This window comes from Corvus kubaryi, unplaced genomic scaffold (genome assembly GCF_017639235.1).
Source record: "Corvus kubaryi isolate FWS band 111438036 unplaced genomic scaffold, C.kubaryi_AGA036_p1.0 136, whole genome shotgun sequence".
NCBI lineage: Eukaryota > Metazoa > Chordata > Aves > Passeriformes > Corvidae > Corvus > Corvus kubaryi.
In genome coordinates this window covers 12,114,325-12,138,691 of record NW_024580670.1, presented here as the reverse complement: position 1 = coordinate 12,138,691, position 24,367 = coordinate 12,114,325, and the positions used below count along the sequence as shown (strand labels likewise).

General features: G+C 38.0%; 1 protein-coding gene and 1 long non-coding RNA gene across 35 annotated transcripts in view; one reads left to right on the top strand and one right to left on the bottom strand.

Moving 5' to 3' along the window:
* The window catches only part of LOC121659406 (sarcolemma associated protein), a 79,138-nt gene that overhangs the window by 12,464 nt on the left and 42,307 nt on the right, over positions 1-24,367 (top strand). For 19 of the 34 annotated variants that reach the window (XM_042017500.1, XM_042017538.1, XM_042017535.1 and 16 more), the window contains one exon: positions 20,813-20,966. In XM_042017500.1, the coding sequence (XP_041873434.1) occupies positions 20,813-20,966 (154 nt within the window). The remainder of the gene's footprint in view (positions 1-20,812; positions 20,967-24,367) is intronic. The other 15 variants (XM_042017536.1, XM_042017537.1, XM_042017524.1 and 12 more) reach the window with 1 other exon arrangement.
* LOC121659424 lies at positions 18,875-20,032 on the bottom strand. The gene is made up of 3 exons (XR_006014319.1): positions 19,972-20,032; positions 19,398-19,467; positions 18,875-18,956 (listed from the first exon to the last, which is right to left on the bottom strand). It is a non-coding gene; the product is annotated as an uncharacterized LOC121659424 (long non-coding RNA).

The following is a 24,367-nucleotide window of genomic DNA, read 5'->3' as shown; positions in this document are numbered from 1 at the left end:
GTTTGTGGTTTTTTTTCCCCATCACTGTTTCTTTCTTGGTATTTTTTAACTTCATTGTTTTCATTAAGTACTAGCATAGTAGTAATAGTAGTAGTTGTTGTTATTATATTCCAAAGTAGTAGAATTTCTGTCAGTGCTTTTAATAATTCTTGATGAAATGTCCCATGTCAGTGGAAGAAAAGCACACCAGTAATAAATGACCACAAAATCAGATAGGTGTTAGGTACACTACATTTACTCAAACATCTGTCAGGAGTGCACTTTTATCAGTTGTGTTCATGAACAGGTCTGAGGGCCATTTCGACATCTTAGCAGGGTTCTTTGGGTTTATGCATATGCTGTGTAGATGTAGGCTGGTGGAAGTGAGCTCCTTATTTCCCTCATGCATTGTATTTCTGAGCATTTGAAAGAGTATGAGCTGTACTTGCCTTTTTAATGCAGCCTTTGAAGTATGAGCGTTGTTTGCTGGCATCTTAAGAGAGGGAGGAGAAAGTTTATCTGCTTTGATAAGCAAGCCTTTGGAAAGAGGTCTGTGACCTTGCTTGAAGAAGGATTATGATGAGAGGAATGTCTTGTATCTTTATTTTATATAATCACAAGTGGTAAATTCAGTTAAATGTGGCTTGTTTACAGTGTAAAACACTTAGATACCTGCCTACACTTGAGGCGTAGTAAGGGTATTATAATTTAAATGTCTGAATTATGATAATAAACATACTTGTTTAACATGCTAGCAGTGTATGAAGCCAAACTTAAAAGTTTTGAGAACATTATCATTTAAATACTTGAGTCGTTTAGTCTTTTTCAGCTTTAGAGCTTCAGGTTCTGGAGAATAGACATGGATGAGTGTTCTTTATAAAGGTGTTAACGGTTTTTTTCAGATGTGTTGATTTTCTGCTTGGGTAGAACTGTTAAAGATGTCCCATAGCAGAAAGCCTGCATGTCTTGCATCTTCCCACAGTGCTAATGAGAAATTGCATTATGAAAACTGTGGTGGAATAGAGTCTTTGTTATTTGCTGCAAAACTCAGAGCTGCAATTCAGAGAGAACTCTTGCTTTTCAGTTTCAGTTCTACTCTTCTACAGGATTTTGTTCCAATTCAAAAGGTACTTTTTTCACTATCGATTCCTGTGTTCCTCTGTGCTTTCTAGTGCCTTGGACAGAACGACTAAAGCAAATAGCATAGAACAAAATCTTGTCAGCTTACATTGTACAGTGAAAAGATATTTTAGAAAATCTGAGGTCACAGAACCTACATGTTTCTGAAAATATTGGTGGTAACACTTACTTAGAGCAAGATGCTCTTGCCACCGTTAGGGCAGTAATCTAATTGAACAGGAATAGTGAAATGGAATAGGCAGCAAAAAAGCACAATGAACCCCAGCATCAGAGTAGGGTGTTCCTTGTTTGATTTAGCTGATCCTCTTGAGGCTTAAAGCCTCTGCAGCAGGGAGTTCCTCTCTGTATTGTGTTTCTTTGTCGATTGCTGGGTAGTAACTTCCTTTCATTTTTAATGTATGTATATTACCATTAGAAAATGAGATACTTCAGATTGTGGAATTAAATTTCCCTTTATTTTTTCTAGTTGAGATGGTGAAATAAAATGTTCTGCAAAATACTGATTCTTAGGAAGGTATTTGACAAAACTGAAGAAGTAAGAACAAATCTATGGCAGAAAAGGTTATGGGTGCACAGAATATTTCTAAACCAGTTGTCAAATGCCAGGTAAGCCCTTCTGCATAACTGGTCCATCATTCATCCAATCCTTTTCATGTTTATTCTCACACTTGGGCCATTCTTAAAACAACTAAACTTAGACTTCAGCTCCCTTGTCTGTAATGTTGGTCCTTTCTTCCTTCCAGTCTTTGGGATGAAAAGAACTGCAGATTTTTAAAAGAGTTACCTGTCTTTCACAACGCTTCCCCACTGGAGTCCATAAGTAATCCCAGCTGCCACCTTCCTCTTGCTACTGTCCCTTTCTGCAAAGTACGAACAACAGTCGCAGAATTCCAGCTTAGTGCACCTTGCCTTCGTCTCATCTTATGTCCAAGTATCTTTGAGTATGTATCATGTGGTGATGGAGCAGCCAGTTATAAGTGGGCTTAGGGGTTGGAGAGAGGCTGGAAAGGCTGAAAGAAACTTTTCTGATCCTGTGTCTCGTTCTTTCTAAATACAAGCAACCAGTTCTCAAAGCCTGGTAGTCATGGAAGGTTGTGTTCAGGTGCTGTGAGGGCAGGAAGCACATCTGTGTGGTCAGGTTGGAGAACTGTCGAGGTGAGCTTCATATCAGCACTGAGGCTGTACTGGGGATAAACAATCGGGTGAGAAGAGCACTGAGCACTGAAGATACCGTGGAATTTGCATGGGAAATTCTACAACGATGGGATAGAGACAAGGGGATCAGTTAGAAGTGGATCAAGTGATACAGAGGGAATATTGAAACTGAAGAGCAATTGAAGTCACAATTGCACACTCTAGATTGCAAGTTGCCCTTTTTAAAAAAAAAAAAAAAGACAAATCAACAGGAAACATGTATTGCTACTTCTCCTTTTTACATTTACTTGTGCCATCAAGTGCAGGTACCCAAAGAGCAGAGTTCTGCGCTGTTGAAATATGATCGTAAATGTTACAATTATCATTTAAGGTAACAAAGCTTTTTATTGGCGATTTTCTGTGTTCTGCTGTTTGAATATTTAATTTTAAAAACTGCTTACTTCTCTCAGCTTAATTTCTCAGGTTCTGTCAAAATATGCTTAGCATGGTGAAAAGAGCCATTGTTACGAGCAATGCAGGGATGGCAGTTGTAAGGAGCTGCATTTATAGTGAAGTAAAGTATTTGCAGAGCAGACAGATTTTTTTTTTTTTAAATTATTGAACTAATTGTGTAAGTGGAAGATGGGTCATCTTACAGGAAAGATTTTAGGAAAAATAGTTTCAGCTGTTTATATAAGACTTCCTAGTGAGGAGTGTGCTGTGTCTCTGCCATATTTGAGGCACTTATTGTGAACCACTTCACCTGTTTTTGATTGTGACTTGCTAAGGAGAGCATTCCCTATCAGAGCTCACTTCAGTGGTTTTGGTTTAAGTTGAAATAGCAGCATGAAAGTACTTGTCATTTGTGTGGTTCAGTCACAGCTAAAATAGTTTGTTTCCTACTTAATGTATTTTTGAATATGTTGCTTCATGAAGAAATCTACTAATTCAGTTTGCATTTTAGCTGATACTGAGTAGAGATAAATGTTTTTATCCTTGAACTGACAATGATAACTTCACATCTGCAGAATGTAAAAGGTCTAGTAGTTTTCTTTTAAAATTAATGGTAATTTTTTTTTCTTTATTAAGTTCATTATTTGGTTGAATAAATATTTTTACTTTCTTCTTGTGGGCTTTTTGTTTTGGTTTTTGGTTTTTTGCTTTTTGAAATTTTATTTCTGTTTGTTTATTTTTGTGGCTTAGGGACTGAATCCTTCTAGTATGCATTGAATTTTTAGTTGAAATTATGCTGCACATAAATCTGAGAGAAGGCAACCAGTAACTTATTAAGTTGAAGTGTTATTGAGGTTCCAGGTGATTCATTGACTCACCATAGAAGCACTTCTTTCTGGGTTGCTGACCAAAATCTTAGTCAATCATACACAGCTGGTAAGCTTTTAGAGAGGAATGAGAGAAGGAAAGGTGATAGCTGATCCTGAGTGAAGTTTTGTAATTACTCTTGTCTAACTGGCAAAGAAGTAAATGTTTTCATTCTATCAGAAAGTCCAATGCAAGAATACTTCTATTGTAATTTATCGTGGAGTATTACTGTCAAGTGACTTACTTTGTCTAAACGATTATTCGTTTTCTCTTAAAGTAATAAGCAAAAACTGGATTAATAGTTTGCTCCCTGGTTACTGTATATATGATATGATATATCATATATATATATATATATATATATGATAAGATCCAGAAGGACCTTCTGAAATTTTAAGAATTTACATTTGCAAATCAGTTTATTCAAAATATTTGCGTATTCGTAGAATAGTTAGGAATAAAGATTTAAATGTGGTTGGTTTGAAATGCCTGCCTGTTTTGCTTTTAGAATAATAGCTTTGTGAGTTCTCTTGGGATTTTTCTTCTCTGTTTTATTACTCTGAACTATTGATGTAGTTTGCACAATTTTGTTTACTAGTTTGCTGTTTCTGGTTTTTAAGTTTTCAGGCTAAACCTGTCAAAGGGAAGTGAAGAAAACATCAACGTTGCTGATGTGCCTGTTAAGAAACACTGAGGTTGAGAAACAGGTGGCAGAAAGCTGCTGGTTGGTGGTTGATGATAGTGTGTCATGCTTTGCGTTAGTTCTGCTTGGCACTGGATGAGTGGATGGTATTGGAAGTATGGAGACACTCAGCTGCTGAGTCTGGAAGTTGGCAGTCCATCCAGTTTGTGCAGTCAGGAGGTAGATAAGCTGCTCAAGTTGTCCGGTTTTGAATTAAGTGTGAAAAGTGTAATGTAACAAGGTAAATGAGGCACCTTTGTTAACAGTACATGTTTATTTTATTTGACTCAAACTAATTTCAAGAGACAGAGAAGCAAGCCCTGAAATAACTGTAGTAAAAATGCACTTTACTTGTCCCATGAGAACTTGTTAAGAATTAAATAATATACTTTAAGCTCAGAAGTTCAGCACCCCTTAGTTTTTAAGGTACCTTGTTGAAGGTTGAAAGAGTACAGGATATTCTGTGATGTTTTTTCTAGTCCCTTGTGTGCTTAGCACATGTTGCTGTTGTGTGCTGGGGGGGGACTGGTCTGCACTCAGTTTCACCACGTGTCTGTGAGGGGTTTGTCTATTCCAAAAGAAACCAGAACATATAAACAAGGAGGAAGCTGGAGATGTCCTGCGGTGCAACTTTTGAAGTGGATGTTTGGGAGAGCACAGAGCACAGGGTGTGTTTCCACAGTTGCTGTGAAATGTTGGTGCTCCCAGCACAGACCTGGTGTGAACAGGGGAGCTTGGTGGGATGCAAACTATTTGAAATAGAGAGAGAAGAAAGCAGAGAGCCGACTCCTGACACTTCCCTGGAAACCTAGACGGGAAATTCTGAGTGCAGTCAAGGAAAGTTCTACGCAGTGAAGCCAAGAGATGTGTAAAGGCTGAGGTTGTGCATGCGGTACTTTCCTGCTGCAGTCTGTCATTTGAGAATGTCTAAAATACAGTCGCTTCCTCAGCCCCGAGGAGCTACTGTCAGGTGGCAACAGAGGCAGGAGGTAATTTTAAGATCAAGTAGGAGAAAGACTAACTTACTTCTTTCTAGGTCTGTGGTAGACAGACTAATTCCTGCCTGCTAACCAGAGCACTGTGGAAAGGTACTTTCATGTGAGAGGGCCTTGCCCTTTACTTGTTTCCTGAATCTCTTAGATTTTGTAGCTTTGGTGGGTATTCACATGAATTTGTGTATAAGCAATCAGGAGAGCTGTTACTGATCTATATACAAATTTCATATTCTGTTTGTATTATAACAATAACATCTTAATTGGTTTAAGGCTGTCTGTGCAAACATGTGAAGTCGCTTTTCTGGTAAACACTTGGAAATTCCTGTAACGAAAGTGCCACAGATTTGTTTAGGATTTTTTAAATTTTTTTTTTATGAAACAGCGCTAAGATGTAATAATCCAGTGAAACATTCTACCAACCTGCATCATCTATTGTGTTTGATATGCCTGATACTTACTTAAGACCTGAGTACACTACTTGGCTGCAGAAGAAAACCTTTTTCCAAAAAATTTGAAAGAAGTAGTAGGGACACACATTTTTCTCTTAAACTTGTGTTTAACCATGTTGCTCTTAATGCTGCCAATTCCCTGTGGCCCAACCTATTTTCCTTTGAAACAAGCTTTGGATAGCCTCTAATTCTAATTAAAGTTTATTAAAACTTTGTACTAATAGCAGACTAATTATAGGTAGTGTAAAAGTCTTGCTGATTTTTCTTTAATCAAAGTGTAATCTTGTCTACAGCTGTATTAAATTTGAGCTTGGATGACAAACCTCTTGGTATGTCAAAGCTTATTACTTAACAGCAAACATGTTTTTTGTGGGAAGGCTGTGTTTGTACTGGGAGTGCAGTTTGAATGTTATGTGAACTTAATTTGAGGGCTCATCTGTTTTGGTGATATACAGTACAGATGCTTTTTTTCCATGGAGTAGATGGGCCAGTGTAGATGGGACTGATTTTGTGCACAGTGCCAGTGCATTGCCACTGTTATTAAGTGTCATCATTTTTAATGAAAAGCTTGCTGAGCTTTCTTCCATGCTCTGTTGGGACTATAGATTTTGAAATAAATCTTTAGATGCTTTTGTTTTGAGCTTCCGGCGTGTGTCCTTCTATCGGTTGGGGTTTTTTTTTCCTTTTAGTAAATGACTCATTCTCCTGGTTTGCTTTGGTTTCTGGACTTTATTTTAAGAGCACAGATAATGAATTTTAACAGAATTTAATACATTAAATATCAAGAATACGTTTCAACAAAGGGCTGTCTTTGTACAGAAAAACCTAACTGTTCTCAGAACAGCAATTTTTTTGAAATGCTGATTAGACACAGAAAAAATCTGCATGTTAATTCTGGTTCTTTTGCAGCATATGGCCAATTTCTAGCTAGATATTTTTTACCATTGATTAGGAAGTTCAATTTCTATATTTAATGGGAAAAGCCTTGGACAGCATTCTGGTTTTTACGTTGCTTGCTTATTCTGGGTGGAATTCCAGTAACTTGCATAGTTTCAGTATCAGGAACACTGAAGTTGAGAAACCTAATTTTAAAATTTGAGCAGTATGAGAATTGTTAAAGTGGATGTTGAAGTGTAGAAGTAGTTTGTCTGGGAGGCTTTAGACTGTAAAGATGGAATTAATAGTTCAGGCAACCTACAGAATATATGGGTATATTCCTATAATTAATGTAAAAATTCAGTATTAAAAAAACCCTTGAACAACCAAATCTTCAGCTGTAGTTTCTGCTCTGCTTTTTGTGGCTTTGGTTTTTTATTACCCAGCCTGGGCAGTGTTTTGTGTATCGTGGCCTTGCCCTCTAGTGGCTGCAACTCAATTTTAAATAGTGAACAGAAAAGGCATTTTCGTGCTTAGGGAAGGGATTTGGAAAATTTCTTTATGGTGGTTTAAAGAATTAAAACATCAGTGGAGGCTTTTTCTTCTTAGACTGACAATCTGGAATCTCTAATGCTAGAAAGAGGTTCTTTTTGTACTTTGAATTTTTTTGTCTGTGTTCTAGAGGGAAATATGGCACATTTAGTACAAAAAATTATAAGGCTTGATAATGACTTTTGAGAGGTGTGGATGACCACTCCCTCAGGCTTTTCAGGTGAAAGGGTGTGGGATTTCCAGCAGTACTTTGCAGTTTCCCTGCTCCTAATGGCCACTGGCAGATTGGTTATGGGCACTGATGTGTTCTGGGTACATTTCTATTGACAAAGAGATAAGGAGATTTCGGTTATTGGTTATTTTGTGTGTGTGTGTTGTTTTTTATTTTGAGCTTGTCTGAAGAGTCACATTCATGGGCACGGGTGTTACGAGTGTAACATCCCTCATGACCCTGATGGAAAGTAGCTAGGAAAAAAGCCAGCAAAATACTTCTGTGTAGAAACCTGTACCTTGGCAGGTTTTGCCATGTTAGCAACCCTTCTAATCTGTGAATCCAGTGTACCGTGTATGTGATTTTTGCCCTTGACTAAGACGTATGAGTCGTGAGTCACTGTGTTTGATACTGTAATTACCACATCCTTGAACGCCTTATCTGCCCTCTGCCCATTCCTCTGCTGGGGTTGTTCTGACGTTGTGAACCTGTGAGAAGGTTGCCCCTTGTTTTGAAGCCAGTAGGACACAGCTAAAGAAATGGCTGATCAATATTCTGTAAGATTGCGTATCAAAAATCAGCTCATACATTCTCTCCCATTGCTGGCAGACCCATCTCCATATGTGGATTTCTTAACTTAAGTTGAAAATAAGTCGTCTTTTTCTTTATTGTGAAATTGTTGATCTCAAAGGAGCACCAGAATAAATCAGCCTTTGTTCATGAATACCAGTATTTAATTACTACTTGCTTTGAAAGTCCTGACCCAGGAATGCATTGCAAATAAATGCAGCCTCCTCCCAGGGTATTTTCGCTCTCACTTTGTTGGAGGTATGGCTTGGCAATGCCTTGAGTACAAATACTAAACTCCCAATTGTCAGATTTCTCCTCTGTGCTGGAAAATGAATTTTCCGTCTTTGGATGGAGCCGCACCCTTCTCTTTTGGTGTTTGGTTTCCAGTTAATTGCATTTGCTCTCTACATGGAATGCTGAAGTTCAAAACACAGAATGAAAATAAATTGAATTTAGTGTTTAAAAAAAAAAGTTTTGGTCTGTCCTTGATGCAGAGAAGTCTTCAGAAAAGCAAGGAGGAGCATAATGCTCTGGTGACCTGTTGTTTTCAGTATGAGGAACTGTGTAGTGAACTCTCGCTACACTCTATTTGGGTAATATTTGTGGTTTGGACCTCTTACAAAATTATCTTGTTTGACATGATGAAAATTAGTGCAGTGTCATTTGTGCTAAGGCAGTTCCCTTCAGCTAGGACTTGTACTTCTGCATCTTTATTGGCTGCCTTGAATTTATATCACAGTAGCATTACATTTATCCTCAGGATGGGCATTTTAACTGTAGTTTAGCAATGTGCTGAACATTCTTTTCCTTGTGACACTTGTGCTCTGTTAATAAATAATTCAGGAGCAGATGATGACAGAAAGCAAGAAAACTTTGCTTTGTGCAAAGGAGAGATGAATTAACAAGGCCTGCTGCAGTTGTTTGTTTAAAAAAAAGTAAAAGTACTGTAGTAATATTAGACAAGTCCTTTCAGATGGATGATGTCCCTTAATAAAAGGAAGAGAGAGACCTTCCTAAATTTTTCAGGGTATTTTGAGAATTTTTATATATATAGTGATGATGCCAAACCACTATTGCATTGCATTTGGAGGTGTCTGTGAAATGTGATAGTTTTTTTCTTTATCTGAATGTGTGATCACTGGGAGATTTTTCCACCATAAACCAAGAGCAGTATGGAATTAATGATAGTAGGTAAACACAGTGTGGAAGGAGTAGAAATGAGAAATGGTTTGAAATAGTTTCAACAACTCCCTTTATTCTCTAAACAGTTGAAAAGTCAGCATGTGGGAAGAGATTCTTTGCCAGGAGTAAGGGAGCTTTGATGTAATGATTAACTAATTTAGCAACTTAGCATTGAGTAGCAAGACAGTTAAGCAGCTTTTGCAGTTCTGCACCTGCCTTGAAATGTCTGGGGTTATATTGGGAGTTGGAGTTTCCTGATAAACTAACGAGCTGCCTCACAACCTTTTACTTTCGTATAAGTAGATCTTCTCTTCTGGCAGAGTATCTGGTAATCTTGGTTTCTGTTGTGGTTTTTCTCCAATTTGCTTGCAAATGAAAATGTAATTGTTTGCTGATAGAAGTTCAGTAGTGCAATTTTCTTAGGGGAATTTCCATTTCAATTAATTTTTTACTAGTTATAAAGTTATCTTGTTAGCTCAAGACTTTTGAGGAAGCAGAAACAGTGGATAATGTTGGTGTTGGATTTCTCATTCTGAGTATTTACTGACAGATGCTGATAGTATTTCAAGATTGCTTTTTAAAAAACATTTGTTTTTAATTTGTCTTCTACTTTTTCTGTCATTTCTCCTTATTCTTCAGTGTTTTGCCATAAAACCAATTCATTGGGTTTCTTTAGTAGGTGTTATAGAAATTTGATTTGAGTTTTTGTTTATGCAAGGTTCTTCTTATAAGGTCAGTCAAAATCTAAAGACCAGGAGAGATTTATGCCTTACCTCTGCTCTTAAATTAGGGCAAAGCTCTGTCCAAACATGACTAACCTCCCTCTTTATGTCATACTTTTCATTGCAGTAGTCAGAGACAAACCCACACTTTATTTCGGTCTTGAACTTCATTAGATTGGCCAAAGAATGTTAACTATCAAGTTTAACCATTTTTTGATTGTGAATTTAAGAATAAAAATTATAGTTTTCTGAATAGCCTTAGTGTTCTTCACTAGTGCAGAATATCTATGGGTTCTTTTGCCTCCTAAAGGTAAGAGTAAATTGCAATAATACATTACAAACGTTTACAAACATGTATTTGAAAAGAAATTATGATTGTATATGGGAACCTGCTCTTTGCAGAGCTTATTTATTTTATCTGGATACATGTGTGGTACAAATACAGTCTTTGGGAATTTCTACACTTCGAGAGCAAGATAAGTTTACTTATTGCAAAGTTTGAGTGTGTCCTGTTGCCAAACTTTAATTACATTTGTTAGAGTAAATAATAGTGTTTAGCTTTCAGACTAGTTTTGTAAGAAAGTATTCCTATAAGGCCATCAGGATGGATGAGTATTTCAGCAATATTTTACACTTAGAAGTAATTATCCTGAAGAAGCCTGAATTTCTGGGCAATGGCCAATTAGGGGTTTTATTTCTTTATTTTAAAGCTGCATTAAGTTGCAGTATATTTCCATAATTGATTAATATAGAGAACACAGTAGAATTAAGTGAAACCTCAGGAAGTCACCTTGGCCATGTGTTTTCCCCAGGGTCCATGTTTGATGTGATGATAGAAGTTGAGATAAATTATACAAAGTAATCACTGGTGTCACAGTGATACATGATATGTAGCTGTACAAATGTCTTTTGTAACAAGAGACTGAGCTTCTTTAATGAAATAGCAGAAAACTTCTTTGCAAGGAGTACAATTTCCTTTTAGCAATCTGGTTTTATCTACTTCTCACTGGTTTTGAGTCCATTACACAAGTCAGCGTTTTAATATGGAGCAGGAAAAGTTCTTTCCAAGTCTCTGGATGTTATGTGAGATATTGTCATCTATGACAGCAGTAAGACAAAATAAGTCTCTTCTTTATATTGTTTTAGTATTCTAATGAGTCAATGAGCATCTTGGGATGATGTGTGAGTAATCATTTCCTGGGAATCTTTCCGTTGATTGTACTTTATTGTTAATGTATTTTAGTTTTGCACTTAAAGCAGTGATGTACCTTAAAATTCTCTCAGCGTTTTCAGGATGGAATTAAAATAGTACTTGAGAATTTTCATGTAGGCTAAAAATTCAATTTCCTCACGAATATTATATATAACTAGTACTGAGCTGGGTAATTTTTTTGCAGGAAATTTTTGTGCTTTGTCTATATTCAGAATGGAGTTGCATCTTTTCTGAAAGTGTTAAATTCCTTAATCTATTTTGTGATTCATGTACAAAAGGAAGTTTTAAAGCATGGCATATGTGAAGGGACAGACTTTCATTCTGCTGTGAAGGGAATAAATATAAAATTTTTCTAGTCGTCCTGAAGCCATCCAGCACTTGTAGCAGAAGGCTGATACTCAGAAATTCTTGTGAACTGTGAGGACAAAAGTTAAGTAAAAGGGACATTCTAAAGAGTAGTAATTAGTAACTATGGTGACAGATGTCTCACTGTAGCAAGTCAGTCATCTATATATAAACCAAATTACTTGTAAATTAGAACTCTTCTTCTACATCTCTTCTTTTTAAAAATAGCTTTTTGCATCAAAAGTAGTGACATTGATGTGTAGAGAGGGATCTATTTTTGTATGGTGTTGTCACATTTTGTGGTAAAACATTTAATCTTGAGGTTTTTGGTGAGTATCTATCTTGTCATTCTCCTCCTTTTGACAGTGAATGCCTTTTGGATTATTTGAATAATCTAGGGATGGATCAGCACTCAGATGCATGAGCAACTTCTACCTTCTGCAATCACTTCATTCCATGCCTTGTATTTCCTGTGAAAAATTTTATTTAGAAGAGGAATGAATATTTTGTATCATGCCTGGGATTGCTTCAGCTCACATCCTTCAGCATGAATCTTCTACAAGAGTGTACTTACAACAGAATTTTGAGGTGGCCTTACTGTGTAATAGTGAGTGTCCAGGACTTGTTCTTCTGTGACTCGGTGTTGTACTACGTTTTTCCATTATGGAATGTGGAATTATTGGGAGGTGTTAACTTCACAACTGTCAAGTTAGGCTAGAAATGTTTGTTTCTAGAAAATAGTGTGTCTGATTACTTGAATGCCTCCAGTTCTGCTGGAGAAGGGTGAAGGCAAATAGGTTAGCAAGGGGAAACATCCTTTGTGATAATGTTTCCATTCACATTGGTTGTGCAAGGTCATAGTGCACAATCATAGAATAAAAGCTTCGTTTCAGTTTAATCTGTTACTTAATATTGGTATATATGATATAGATATCATCTTATATGAAGGATTCTTTCCCTGTATAAACTGTTATCACCATAACACTACTGGTTTGTTTCCAGATGTTTTCTTGTTTTAGGTGTTGGGAATGTTGATAGTTCCTCTCAGAGCTAAGGTAAATAAAAGCAATCTGAAAGTGAGTTAGTGACGTTCCTACAGTTCTGTACTGACCGTGGGGATGTTGAGCAATTCAGGAATTATAATGCAATTTATTTACTTAATTATATTTTCACAGAATCACAGAATGGGTCAGGTTGGAAGTGACTACAGTGGGTCATCTGGTCCAGTCTCCCTGATCAAGCAGGGTCATCTCAGAGCGCATGGCACAGGACTGTGTCCAGATGGTTCTGGAATATCTCCAGTGGGAGAGACTCCACACCCTCTCTGGGCAACCTGTTCCAGTGTGCAGTCACTGCACAGTAAAGAAGTTCTTCCTCATATTCAGGTGGAACTTCCTGGGCATCAGTTTCTGCCCATTGCCTCGTGTCCCATTGCTTGGCACCACAGATTAGAGCCCAGCTCTATCTTCGTACACCTCCCTGCAGATACTTATAGACACTGATGAAGTCCCTTCTCAGTTGTCCCTTCTCGAGGCTGAACAGCCTCAGCTCCCTCAGCCTTTCCTCATAAGAGATGTGCTCCAGTCCCTTAATCATCTTTTTAGCCTCTGCTGGACCTGCCCCAGGGGCTCCATATCTCTCCTAGACTGAGGAACCCAGAAGTACGTATTTTATGAAAAAACATGAATTTCATGAAAGCAAGGATGATGCAGGTCATGGTTTTCTTAATTCAGCTTGAGGCAGCTGTTCTCCTAATACAGAGAACTTCGGATTCTGGTTGTGAACTGTACTTTTAAGTTCTTATGTAATTTGCGTACCGATTCTGACATGTAACAATTGACAGAAGTCAGGTGGTTGACACTGTAAATACAGCCTGCTCTCTGCCGTTCTCTTCTTGACTGATGCTGCTTAGGAACCAGCTTCTGAAGTTTGCTCATTTTATAGCTCAGGTCATCATTACATACCAACCAAATTAAGCAAACTGAAAATGATAGGAATTCTGAAATCACACTGGGTTTTCAGCTGTCCCTGCCATCAAGCCAACTTTACTGCTTTCTGTGATGGCTAAGGAGCAGATAACTCACCACCGTTCTGGTCCAGCTCCCTCATTCCTTTTGTCCATTACCACATGTGATTCCATGATGTAGTGGTTGTGAAAGGTGTGGGGGACTGTGGTTTAAAGTTGAGGGCAGCAATGCATAATTACACAAACTTTTGGAGACAAGCAGCAGAGATTTTTCTCCTCATTTTCATGTACATGCACAAATTTTAAATTGTGAACGTGTTTTTTTGCTTTTGTTTTAAACTAGAGAACTTGGATTGTGATACAGTTTGAGGTCCTACACCTAAACTTTTAGCCATCTTCTGCTATTCTCTTATTACTTGGAAAAGTGCAACAATACTGCTTGTCAATTATACTTGATAAAAATAGCTCAAACCATTTAATAGAGTGTTCTTAAGCCACGTGTAGCTACTTGTAAAACTGAATAATTAGAAAATATTGCTTAATATTTTTAGTAGCCTTTCTGTTAATAAGGACCACTTCCTAATACAAATCAAAAGTCCTTGTAAAGTAAATGTCTGATATCCTCTTTCGGAATTTTTGGATGTAAAGTAGATTATCTGTAACTACAGATGTTGAAGAATAGTATAGAGCTATTGACTAATAGTAACCCTGAGTCCTTTTCACCTTCAGATGAGTAAGTTGAGTTTCAACTACTAGCAAACGTTGAATAGTGATGTAGAAAGTAAATGTGATGCTTAAGTGGGCACAACACATAGGAGATGGCATTAAATCTGCAAACATACTTTTTTGTGTTTTTCTTTTTTGTTGATGATTTTAATATGCCAGAATTTGAAATTCTGATAGGTGTATCTGTAAAAGTCAGCAGCTAAAGTAAGCATTGCAAAGTCATATGTCAAAAAAAGTCAGTGCTGAAATGTTTGCAGGTACAACTTGGACATGTTTGCTTTGTTCTGTTGAGAAAGGTGACATTTTGCTGCTGAGGAAGGCACTAGAGCAGCTCAGGATTGTAGACAAACACAGGTTTTATGCAGAGTTTATCTGTTGGTGCCTGTCAGTGCTGGGCATTGCCTTTCTACCTACCTTCCTCTTCCTCCCCACAAATCCATCCATGTTCCCTTCCCTGTCATAGTCCCTGTGTCCTTTTCAGGCAAAGCCTGCTGACTCCACTCACACAAAAATTAAGCTGGGTGACAGGGCCTATGGTGAACTTCAAAGCACTTGAACAACCAGGACATGGCAAGCAGCACAGGGATTAATATTTTATAGCACCTCAAATAATACATCTAGAAAGGCCAAACTGTGTTTATACCCAGGTTCAGTTACGCTGGCACAAAGCTGCTTTTAGTGGCACAGTTTATTTTGCTTGACGACAGGTAACAACCAGCAGAGTTGTCCTGGCAGTACAGACAACAAAACTTCAAGGTGTAAACAGACACAGGAATAACTTGGTCAGCAGAAGAGCATATTCCCTGCTGTCCTTTCTCCTTTAGCCCTTTGAACTACTGGCAAGTTTGGAAGGATAGCATTGGATTCCTGGGGGTAGCTGAAGATTTTAACCTTTTCTCATCAGTGTAGCTGGATTTACATTGGGCTTACACTTTGAGTTAAAAACACAGTGACTTTTTTTTGTCCAGTGATATCAAAGAATGTTAATTTTTTCTCATTTTTTTTTTAATTACTGCATAGAAAGAGTGGTTAAGTTTATTATTTTTTAGAAAAGTTACTGAAAACTACTAGCAAGTTTTGCTTCACTTGAGAAAGCCAATATTTACGGTCCCTGAAAAGCCAACTGCCACTCCTTCACCCTGTTCAATCTGCCTGGAAAATCCCTTTCTTCACAGCTGGTTGCTTTTAGTTTCGTACTGTGTGCTCGCCTGGTGTAGTTAGTCATTTTAAAAAGGAGATTTCATAAGAACTCAAAAGTTAATGCACTAGTTTTGATTCTAAGTTGAAGGAGCAGGGGTTTAGTAAGCAAAGAGCTATTAGATCTGTGTGTTTAAGAAACAGAAAACTAAATAGAAAAGCAATTTTGCTTGATGTACCCCACCCTGTGAATTATGCTTGCTTATGGATACAAATACTTCTACTTCCTTGATAGGCGGGTGGAGTTAGGCAAGTGAGAGGAAAGGAATTTAGGATCTGTCTAAGCAGACCAGAATGAGGAACTCAATCAATTGGATCTGGAGATAATTTAGCATTTGAACTTCTCTATCTTACAGCCAAAGAACTGACCTGGAATTCAGTATGGTTTGCCCAGTGTATTCTGCTAGCAGAGTGCTGCTCCCAAAATGAGAAAATGCTCAATATTAAGACTTCAAAGAAGATAAAATAATATTTTAACAATATGAGAGAAGAAACTTTCTAGCCACAGTATGACAAATGCTGACCATGTTGTTTTGACCCTGGTATGTGTTGTTTTAAAGTCTTTGGCTTTGCACAGTTGGACTTGTGCACAGTGTACTTCGTTTCCTGGTAGAATTCTCAGGATGCAGTGAGTAAACGAACACAGCTGTATTACTGCTTAGTGAAGTTTTACTCCAGGGCAAGTATTCCAGTTTCTAGATCCCTAGTTACTTGCTGCTTTTGAGTATTAGCTTTAGTACTCAGGGGGTGCATTTATAATGCCTGCATTAATTGTTCAATGATTATTTAGTGTGAGTAGGGGAAGAATCTGTCATCGTTAACTGCAGCATTTTATGGTTTAACTTCTGTGGCTGCCAGCCTTGCTGCCCCTTTGTGGCAGTAACCATGGCAAAAATGAAGCTGCCATCTCCTTACTGGTTATAGTTCATAATTTGACAAAATAATTTAAATGTTTCTGGTTTAAGCTAAAGCCACAAAGGTATAACAGGACCCTGAAGCACATGGGAGTTCTGTGTACTTCTTTCACAAAGGAAATAAGAGGTGAGAAAATGAATGCTACACTAGGACATTCTGAAATTGGGGTTCTCTTTCTACATTAGTTGTTTAGGCAGTGAACATCTATTTAATAAATAAAATATATTAATTTTTGACTTTCTGTAAAAGGCAGTAGCCTACATTTTGGTACTTATTTACTTAATATGTAGTTCTAAAAATAATTGCCCTGAACTGCAGTTTCAAGCTGGGTTAGATGGAGTAGCAGTAATGTGCTCTTAAAATGGCAAAGGATGGCTGTACATAGTAATAGCAAATATTAGAAGTTTTAAAAAGCTGGTCAGTTGTTTGTTCCTGTCGTTCTACTGTAATTAAATCGAGGTAATTAAATCACTGAATAAGTGTACTACTTTCTTTTTAAGATTTTCTGTGCATCTCTGAGCCCATTTTTTGTCTTCCCTAAGATTCTTTAGAAGTGTCTCATCCTGTGCCAGGCCTGCATATGGCTTGGGAAAGAAAACACTTCATGACTTTCTCACTTGTCAGGCTAAGTAAGGAGTTCTCTTCAGCCTGCCTCCTGGAAGATGTTACAATAGTAATCATTAAACAAAGTGGATTTATTGTTGCTACTTGGTTTTATTACTTTGAAGAAAACAGTTTACCTACATTTCATAAGTTAGGTTAGAATCTGTCCTCCTGGAGAATTTGCATCTTCCTAATATCAGTTAGAATTAATATATTTTATGTGCTTAATTTTGATGTATTATAGTTTGGGATCTCTACAGAAAAATCTTCTATTTCTTTAATCAGAAAATAGTAGGAATTTGTTATAGGGGGAAATCATAGTTGTATCTATCTAACTGCATGAAAATAACACATGAAGTGTGATTTAGCAGGTTGTTGATGCTCTTCTGAGGCACTGACCTAGAAGAAAGTACATTTATTCCATTTGTAAAACTGAACAGTAACTCGAAATATTATAAATACTAAATTTGTGAAATAAGTACATAATTTCCTTGCAAAACAGGGGAACAAAAATATGTAGTTTTTTGAAACTTCCATAATGTAATTTCTAAGGAAGTTGGACTGTACTGGAGACATTTGTGTGTACTGATGAACTTCAAGTTTTACCTTAGAATAAAATCTTCACAAATTTTGTGGAAGCAGCTTGGTAAGGTGTCTGCAGTTAACTGATCTTATTAATGGCATATAAGTGAGAGTGGAAATAAACAATAAATTACTAAAGAAGAAATACAGGCTAGGATTTTTTTTTTTGGTCTGAGCTGTTATGATAATGGAGAGTAAGTTTCTTGAATACTTTGTGTGTTATCTTGTGTTTTTTAAAAAAGGAGGGGAAACCAGCGCTCGAGCAATATATACAGCTATCACCTGAATTAAGGATGTGATAATACTTCTACAGTCCTCAAAAGCTGAGTAGTTTTGAATGTGCATGAGCTGCCATCTCTGCTCTACATTGGACTTGTTAATATGAGGTACAGAAGGGCTGGGACTTTGCTCTGAAGGGAGGAGTGAATTATAAAAGCAAGTATAATTAGGCCAGTATATGCTGCCCTTTCTCCTGTCGGCACCAGCTTAAGCACCTCCTCGTGTATCTTGCATCAGCTCGAAACTGGTTTGCAGTGACTAAACAAATGCCTGAGCCAGTCCAAGTGAGGAGGTGGTGGCGAAGCTCGGCAGTGAGAGCTGGGAAGCGCAGGAGCTGGGATTGCCCCAGGGGCCAAATCCACAGATCTGATGGAAGGCATTGCTCTGAACCGTCTGATCCGCAGCACATTTTCCCCCTAAATGTCTGCAAAGTAGAAATCTGAGGAAAAACCATTTTCTGGTAGCGTTTTCTCCTTTGTGCACACAGGATTCATCGGCACTGAGAGCTGGGAAGGGCAGATTTCATCGCTGCTCTATGGGCTGGCAGTGCTGCCCGAGCTCGGGCTGCGCTGGGAGCAGGAAGGACAAGTAGTGCTGGATTGACAGAAGGCGCTGTATTACACAGCTGCTGTGTAAAAGGCGTTGGTTTGGGAATCAGAGAACCCTCTGAGCATACCGTGTAATTAAATAGTGCATCAAAAACCGGGACTCTGCCACAAGTGGTAGTTAATGTATAGACACATTTGTTTCAGGGCTTGCACTTGATTTTATTTCCTGAAGGTAACTTTGGTAACTATGCAGAAAGGATGGAGGGATTGACCTTTGAGAAAGATCATTTGAACTCTTCAAAAGCAGCATGGAAGTAACATTTGAATTTGCTACTTGAAAGGGACCGGCTCGGTGGGGTTCCCAAACAATGACTACACTAGGGATAACTGAATCCTTCATAGCAAGATTTGAAGGCAGTGTGTTTTCCCTTCCTTAGACATCAGCTATTAGCATGTGGCTGGTATTGCTTCTTTACTAGATGCAGGAAGAGGAGTATGTACAAACAGGATGAAAAGACTTGAAGAGCATCACTTGCCTAAAATTTATGTAATACAATTCAGTAGTATGCACTTAAGTGGACATCAGTTACATAATATTTAATGTGCATTTTCTGTGGACATTTGTTTACAAATATCCTCTTGCGGTTTGAATTTTGTGTCTGCTGATATTTTATAAATTTTATATGGCTGATGCTCTGTTGCACTTCTTTTCCTGTGGTCACTGTCCTGTATTTCCTTGTGCTGTCTCATCTGAGTCCTGTTCGTAGATTCTGCAAAAATGTGCATATAAGGGGCAATGATTAATCAAAACATTAGGAGGGATAAAAGGCAGATATGCACAAAGAAGAGAAGGGTGGGGAAAAGCAAATAAGCAGAAGCATGTTTGTTTCTCCTTGCCTGTGACTCACTTTTTCATAACAGAGGAATTTTCAAATGAAGAAGAAAGCTAATTCAAAACAAACAGGAAGCAAGAAATAATTACCTCTGCACTGAAGCGTGAGAGGGTTCGGTACTTTCAGACTATTAAATTAACAGGGTAATTAATTTGATTGGCTTTTAAACATATAACTTAGAAAAGCTGTATTATATACTATTATGTTAATAGATAGTATTTCATAACATGGAGAGTATTATTTAGAGTAGGGTGGGTTTGATTATTAGTACAGTGAATGCAGTCATAATTTCTTGATCTATCCATAATTTATGTTTACCTTCATCTTTATCAGCTTATGACTGATTATTGTTTTCTTTTCCTTCAGTTGAAGATCTAAGGCATATCTGCTGAGGGGGAAAAAAACACATATATTGCTTTTCATTCTTTCACATGCTGCATTTCATTTAAAACACCTACCTGAGCTTTCCTGTGCTGGCATTCCCCTTAATTACGGAGTCCTGTGTGCTGGACACGATGGAATTTCAGCTCTCTGCTTAGGCACTGTGTTATGCCATATAAGATCCATATCATACACTCAGTGTCATTTTCCAGTACAAGATCTGAAGAGCCCTGGTGCTGTGCTCCCACTCTATTCTAAACCCATCTTTCCCCTCGACATTATGGTTTTGAGCTGTCTATCAGGTTTTTTTTGAGGAGTGCGATAAGAGAGGTAAATAAAAGCATGGAAAATTTTGCATGGAATGCTGAAAAAAATAAAGGTCAATTGCTTTTATGAGAAAAACATGGGAATACATCCATTTCTCTGAACACAGCATCTTTTCCCCCAGCCTTGTGCCTGCTTTGGGCCTTGATGAGATTCTTTATGAGTGCAGGAAGCCAGCGATTTCTACCATTCCAGCAGGTTCCTGTAGTAGCTGTTGTTATCTTGGAGTACTGAGATTGACTCATTCCAGTAGCTACACCTGTCAGTAACATTCTGGTCCCCCCTTTTATGCTGTTACTGCTCAGGTTGTAGCCAGTCACTCGGGTCTTCTGCCAGGTGACTCATTTGTAGCCTCTTCTCAGATGCAGCAGTTTTGACTACAAGTCTTGTGTCATAAGCAGTTTCAGCTTCAATAAGTTACTATTAAAATTTAATTAACTCTGCAGATGGGTATTTACAAGTCTACTTGGTGATACATCAATCTTGAAATTAAGTTAATGATGTGAAATAATATTGCTGAGAAGTAAAAACATCCTGTTAGTTTTCTTTAGTTTCACTGTGGTCTTTTATTGCAATTCCTGAATTCTATGTTCCGCTAGAGGTTTTCCTTGTGCCCTTAGTGCTAGCCTTCCCTATAACAAGTTTGTCATGCAGTACTGTTACCTTAAATGTATGAGCAGTTAGGATTTTTGTGTGTTGACCAGCTTAAATATGAATTGTTACATGTATATGGCAAAAGGTGTTGTTAATGATGTGTGATCTTCTACTGCAGGCAGTAGTTCAGGCACACTTTGTAGCAATTATTTGCACGGTGTATGTGCTAGAATTCAATCGTGTTAACTCAAAATCAAATACCTATATTTCTTGATAATGGGAAGGTGTTGCACCCTGAGGAGGGTGTTTGGAGTTTGATATAGTTGTTATTTTCTATAAATAAATTTTTTACAAATAAAATTTTACTTGAGCTTATATTTCTTGTCTTACTTTTCCCAGATACTTTACTGTTCTTTTTGTTTGTTTTTCTACAGTTCTATCTTCAAGACACTAAAAGTAGTAATGGTACCTTTATTAATAGTCAGAGACTGAGTAGAGGATCTGAGGAAAGCCCACCATGTGAAATTATGTCAGGTGACATCATCCAGTTTGGTGTAGATGTGACGGAGAACACGCGGAAAGGTAAGGGTATGGATCATTTTTTGGTTTCTTTTCAAGTATATTTATTTAGAACATCTTATTACATTATAGTCTTTAAAACTAAATTACATTCTCATTGTAAGAAAATAGTTTTGTTTGGGTAGGTTTTTTGTTACTTCTTCCCTCCTTTGTGCTGACAGCCCTATGCCCGTGTGGTACCAGATCAAGAAACTCATCTGCTGAAAACACAGACTCTTATTTCTGCCCCCACGCCCCTAGATGGATTTTAACTGGGTTGTTTCCATGGCCTGCCTTCTTCCGTGGCTCTGGGCTGCTACTGTGCAGGTCTGGAAAAGGAGGCTCAACTGGAGCCACATGTTTATCTATTGCCTCACTTAAATTGACCTACAGCAATTTTAAAAGTGCAACACAAGCATGTGTGTGTAGTGCTGTATTGGGCTTTTTGTGTTTGGATTTCATTGTTATCTTATAATTGTAATTACCTTTCTTTCAAGCCCTTCGAACCCTAAGGTTTCAGCTAATAGTGTGGCAGAAGTATGAACCTGAATTTCTTGATCAAGTAGTCAGTGAAGGTTTGAAACAGGCTAATTTCATTCTTTTCAGGATACCCACTGTTTCTTTCTGTGACTGCTACTGATTTTATTTTCTGCGGGTACTTTGAAATGAGAATAGAAAAAGGTTGCTAGCTGACAAGTGAGGTGATGGCATTTTTGTTTGGTTTCTTTTTCTTGATGTCTTCTTCCCAGTATGCACGCTCAGGAGATCTTGCATTGTGGCAACAGCTCTGTATCTGTGTTAATTAAAATGCAGCCTCTGTCTCTTTTCTTTTGAAATTACATAGTATTTCAGGAACCATTTCATTCTCTTTCTGAAGACTGGTCTGTGTGGGGATTATTAGATTGTAATCAGTATTGTCAAGACTTTTAAAAGTTCCCTGATGGGTCTGCTGCTTTCTGTAAGCATTGAACTTCTGGTCGTGTTCTGTAGCATCCTTCCTACTCAGTAACACATAGATTTGGCAGTAGAATGTCAGAAGTGCCATCACCCCTTTTCTACTTTACGGCTTTTATGAGCAAGACCTTCATAGAGCTTTTCCTTAAAGAGTAGTGTATTAGAGAAGAATGAAAGAATAATATTAAATTGGAATGCTGATGATAAAGCTCTTTAAAACAAACAAATAAAATGTTCATCAAAACAAACCTCTCTCAAACCCCCCCTCCCCCCCCGCCAAAGCCCAGCAAACCAAACCATAGTACAACAGGAGAATTTTTTTAAGTGCATTAAGTGAACAAAACATAAAGATGATGCCTGCTCTGTTACTCATGAATTTTGTCTTTAGCCAGATGGGTTGTAGTTCTGAGCTCTGTATCAGAGGAAGGTTAATGAATATCTTTAAAGAAAACACTGTTAAGTAAAGGTGTTGTTAAAGTATTTTGTCGTGGAGAGCTTTTAGAGCTGTAGTGTTTTTGAGTGATTCATTGTAGTGAAGGTCCCATTACATTGTTTTCCTTTTCTCAAAAATGATGTTGCAAAGATTCAACTCCAGGATGCCTAGCAGAAATTATCTGGGAGTTACTTAAAATGTTTCCATGTGAAGTGATTGCAAATATTTATGAATACTAGCAGTGTACATGGAAGAAACCAAAGGAATACATTGCATCAAATAAACTTGGAACTATTAATCTGATGAGATGTTGTCCTTGCTAAGAGAAGCTGAATTTGTTCAAGTGTATTTAGTCTAAAACAATTTTATTATAAGATTTAGTTGGAAGAAAAATTGGAGTTGACTTGTTTTTATCGGCACATTGCAGTTAGTTTATGGAAACGTTTGTGGAAAGTTCATGGTAAGCAAATTCTTGCCATGAATTTTTGCCAGTAGTTCTTTGCTGTGGTTTTATGTTAGTTTTACAAAGCAGTCCCAGTGACCTGGCATTTGTGTAATGAGTGATCAGATTATGCAGGCTTCCTTGTCCTTTTTCTGGCTTTGAACATGGAAGCTGTGCTCATGTTACTCATGAATGTGTTGGGCAGTCTAATGAGGAAGAGGATACAGCTTTGCTTTCCTCCCTCTCTGCTCCCCCAAGCTGTGAATGAAGATTGTATCATCACAGGGTGTTTACCTGTGAATGCAGTTGGAATGCATATAAACATAGGTTTTTCACCAGTTCATTTCAGTAGTCTTAGATGTTACTGTTAATCTAATCTAGTCATGAAACAGACAGGAAAGTAGGTTTTAAATTGGTGATTCCCTTTAAAAGCACTTTGCACTCTGGTATTTACATAATGCCTTATTTGCACAAGACATTTCAACAATCTACTGTGTGTAATTTTAAGGTAATGACAGGATAGAACGAGTGTACTTGCCCGTGTAAATTCTGAATTCAGTCAGTATTACTAGAATACATTTATTTTATTGTTCAGGCTGTTTTAATAAGTAATTTCCTTGTAAATGTGATCTGGATTTGGTTCATTAAAATAGCGGCATGTTCAGTATGTGATTTTTCAGGTTATCAGTATGAACACCAATTCCTCAGCTTCCTGCTGCTCAGCCAAAGTCAGTAACAGGTCTTGGAGAAGTGTTTGCATCCCTCCTGCTTCCTTATTTGTCCACTTGCTGTATTACTGACAAGCACAGGGGCCTGGCCATTTCCCTCTCCTTAATACAGCACTTACCTATTAATGTCTTACTCTATGTGCTTTTCTCTTAGTGTGGTTTATGTTCTTCTAGCACTTTCTAAATTTCCCACTTGGTGCCAGAGCATTCCAAGAGTTAACTGGTGATATTTCCCTGCATGGAAAGGAGCAGCAACATTGCAAGTCAGGGTCAAACAATACCAAGATGATTTAGTTCAAATACAGTTTATGCACTTCTTTCTAGTCAGGTTTGGACTCTCTGATACATCTGTTCTGTCAAGAGGTGTTTGAGGGAGGTCGTGCAAGTAGGGAGCCCAGTGTGTGCTACAGAGCAGTGCACAGACCCCCGAGGGATGTGGGGAGCTACATTAATAAGTGAAAATAAAAACGAGAGCATCATTGGTGCATTGTCTCTCAAGGAAGCAAAAACTGAGACAAACATAAATGTTTTCTGTGTTCCCATTGTGCTCCAGTGCAGCAGAACCTGTCGGGGTTCAGGGCAGATCTCGGGGGTTTTGGAGCTATGAAGTATGGGGCAGCTCCGTGTTTTGGAGGGAAGAAACAAGTTCATGACTGGAATGTGGAACAGCAAATGGAGCAAGAACAGGATTTTACTCCGTGGAGGGAGCAGTGGATGTGGAGCAGCTGTTTCACGCCATGGAGGGGGCAGTGGCTGTGGAGGGGGCAGTGGCTGTGGAGGGGGCAGTGGCTGTGGAGCGGCTGTTTCACGCCATGGAGGGAGCAGTGGATGTGGAGGGGGCAGTGGCTGTGGAGCGGCTGTTTCACGCCATGGA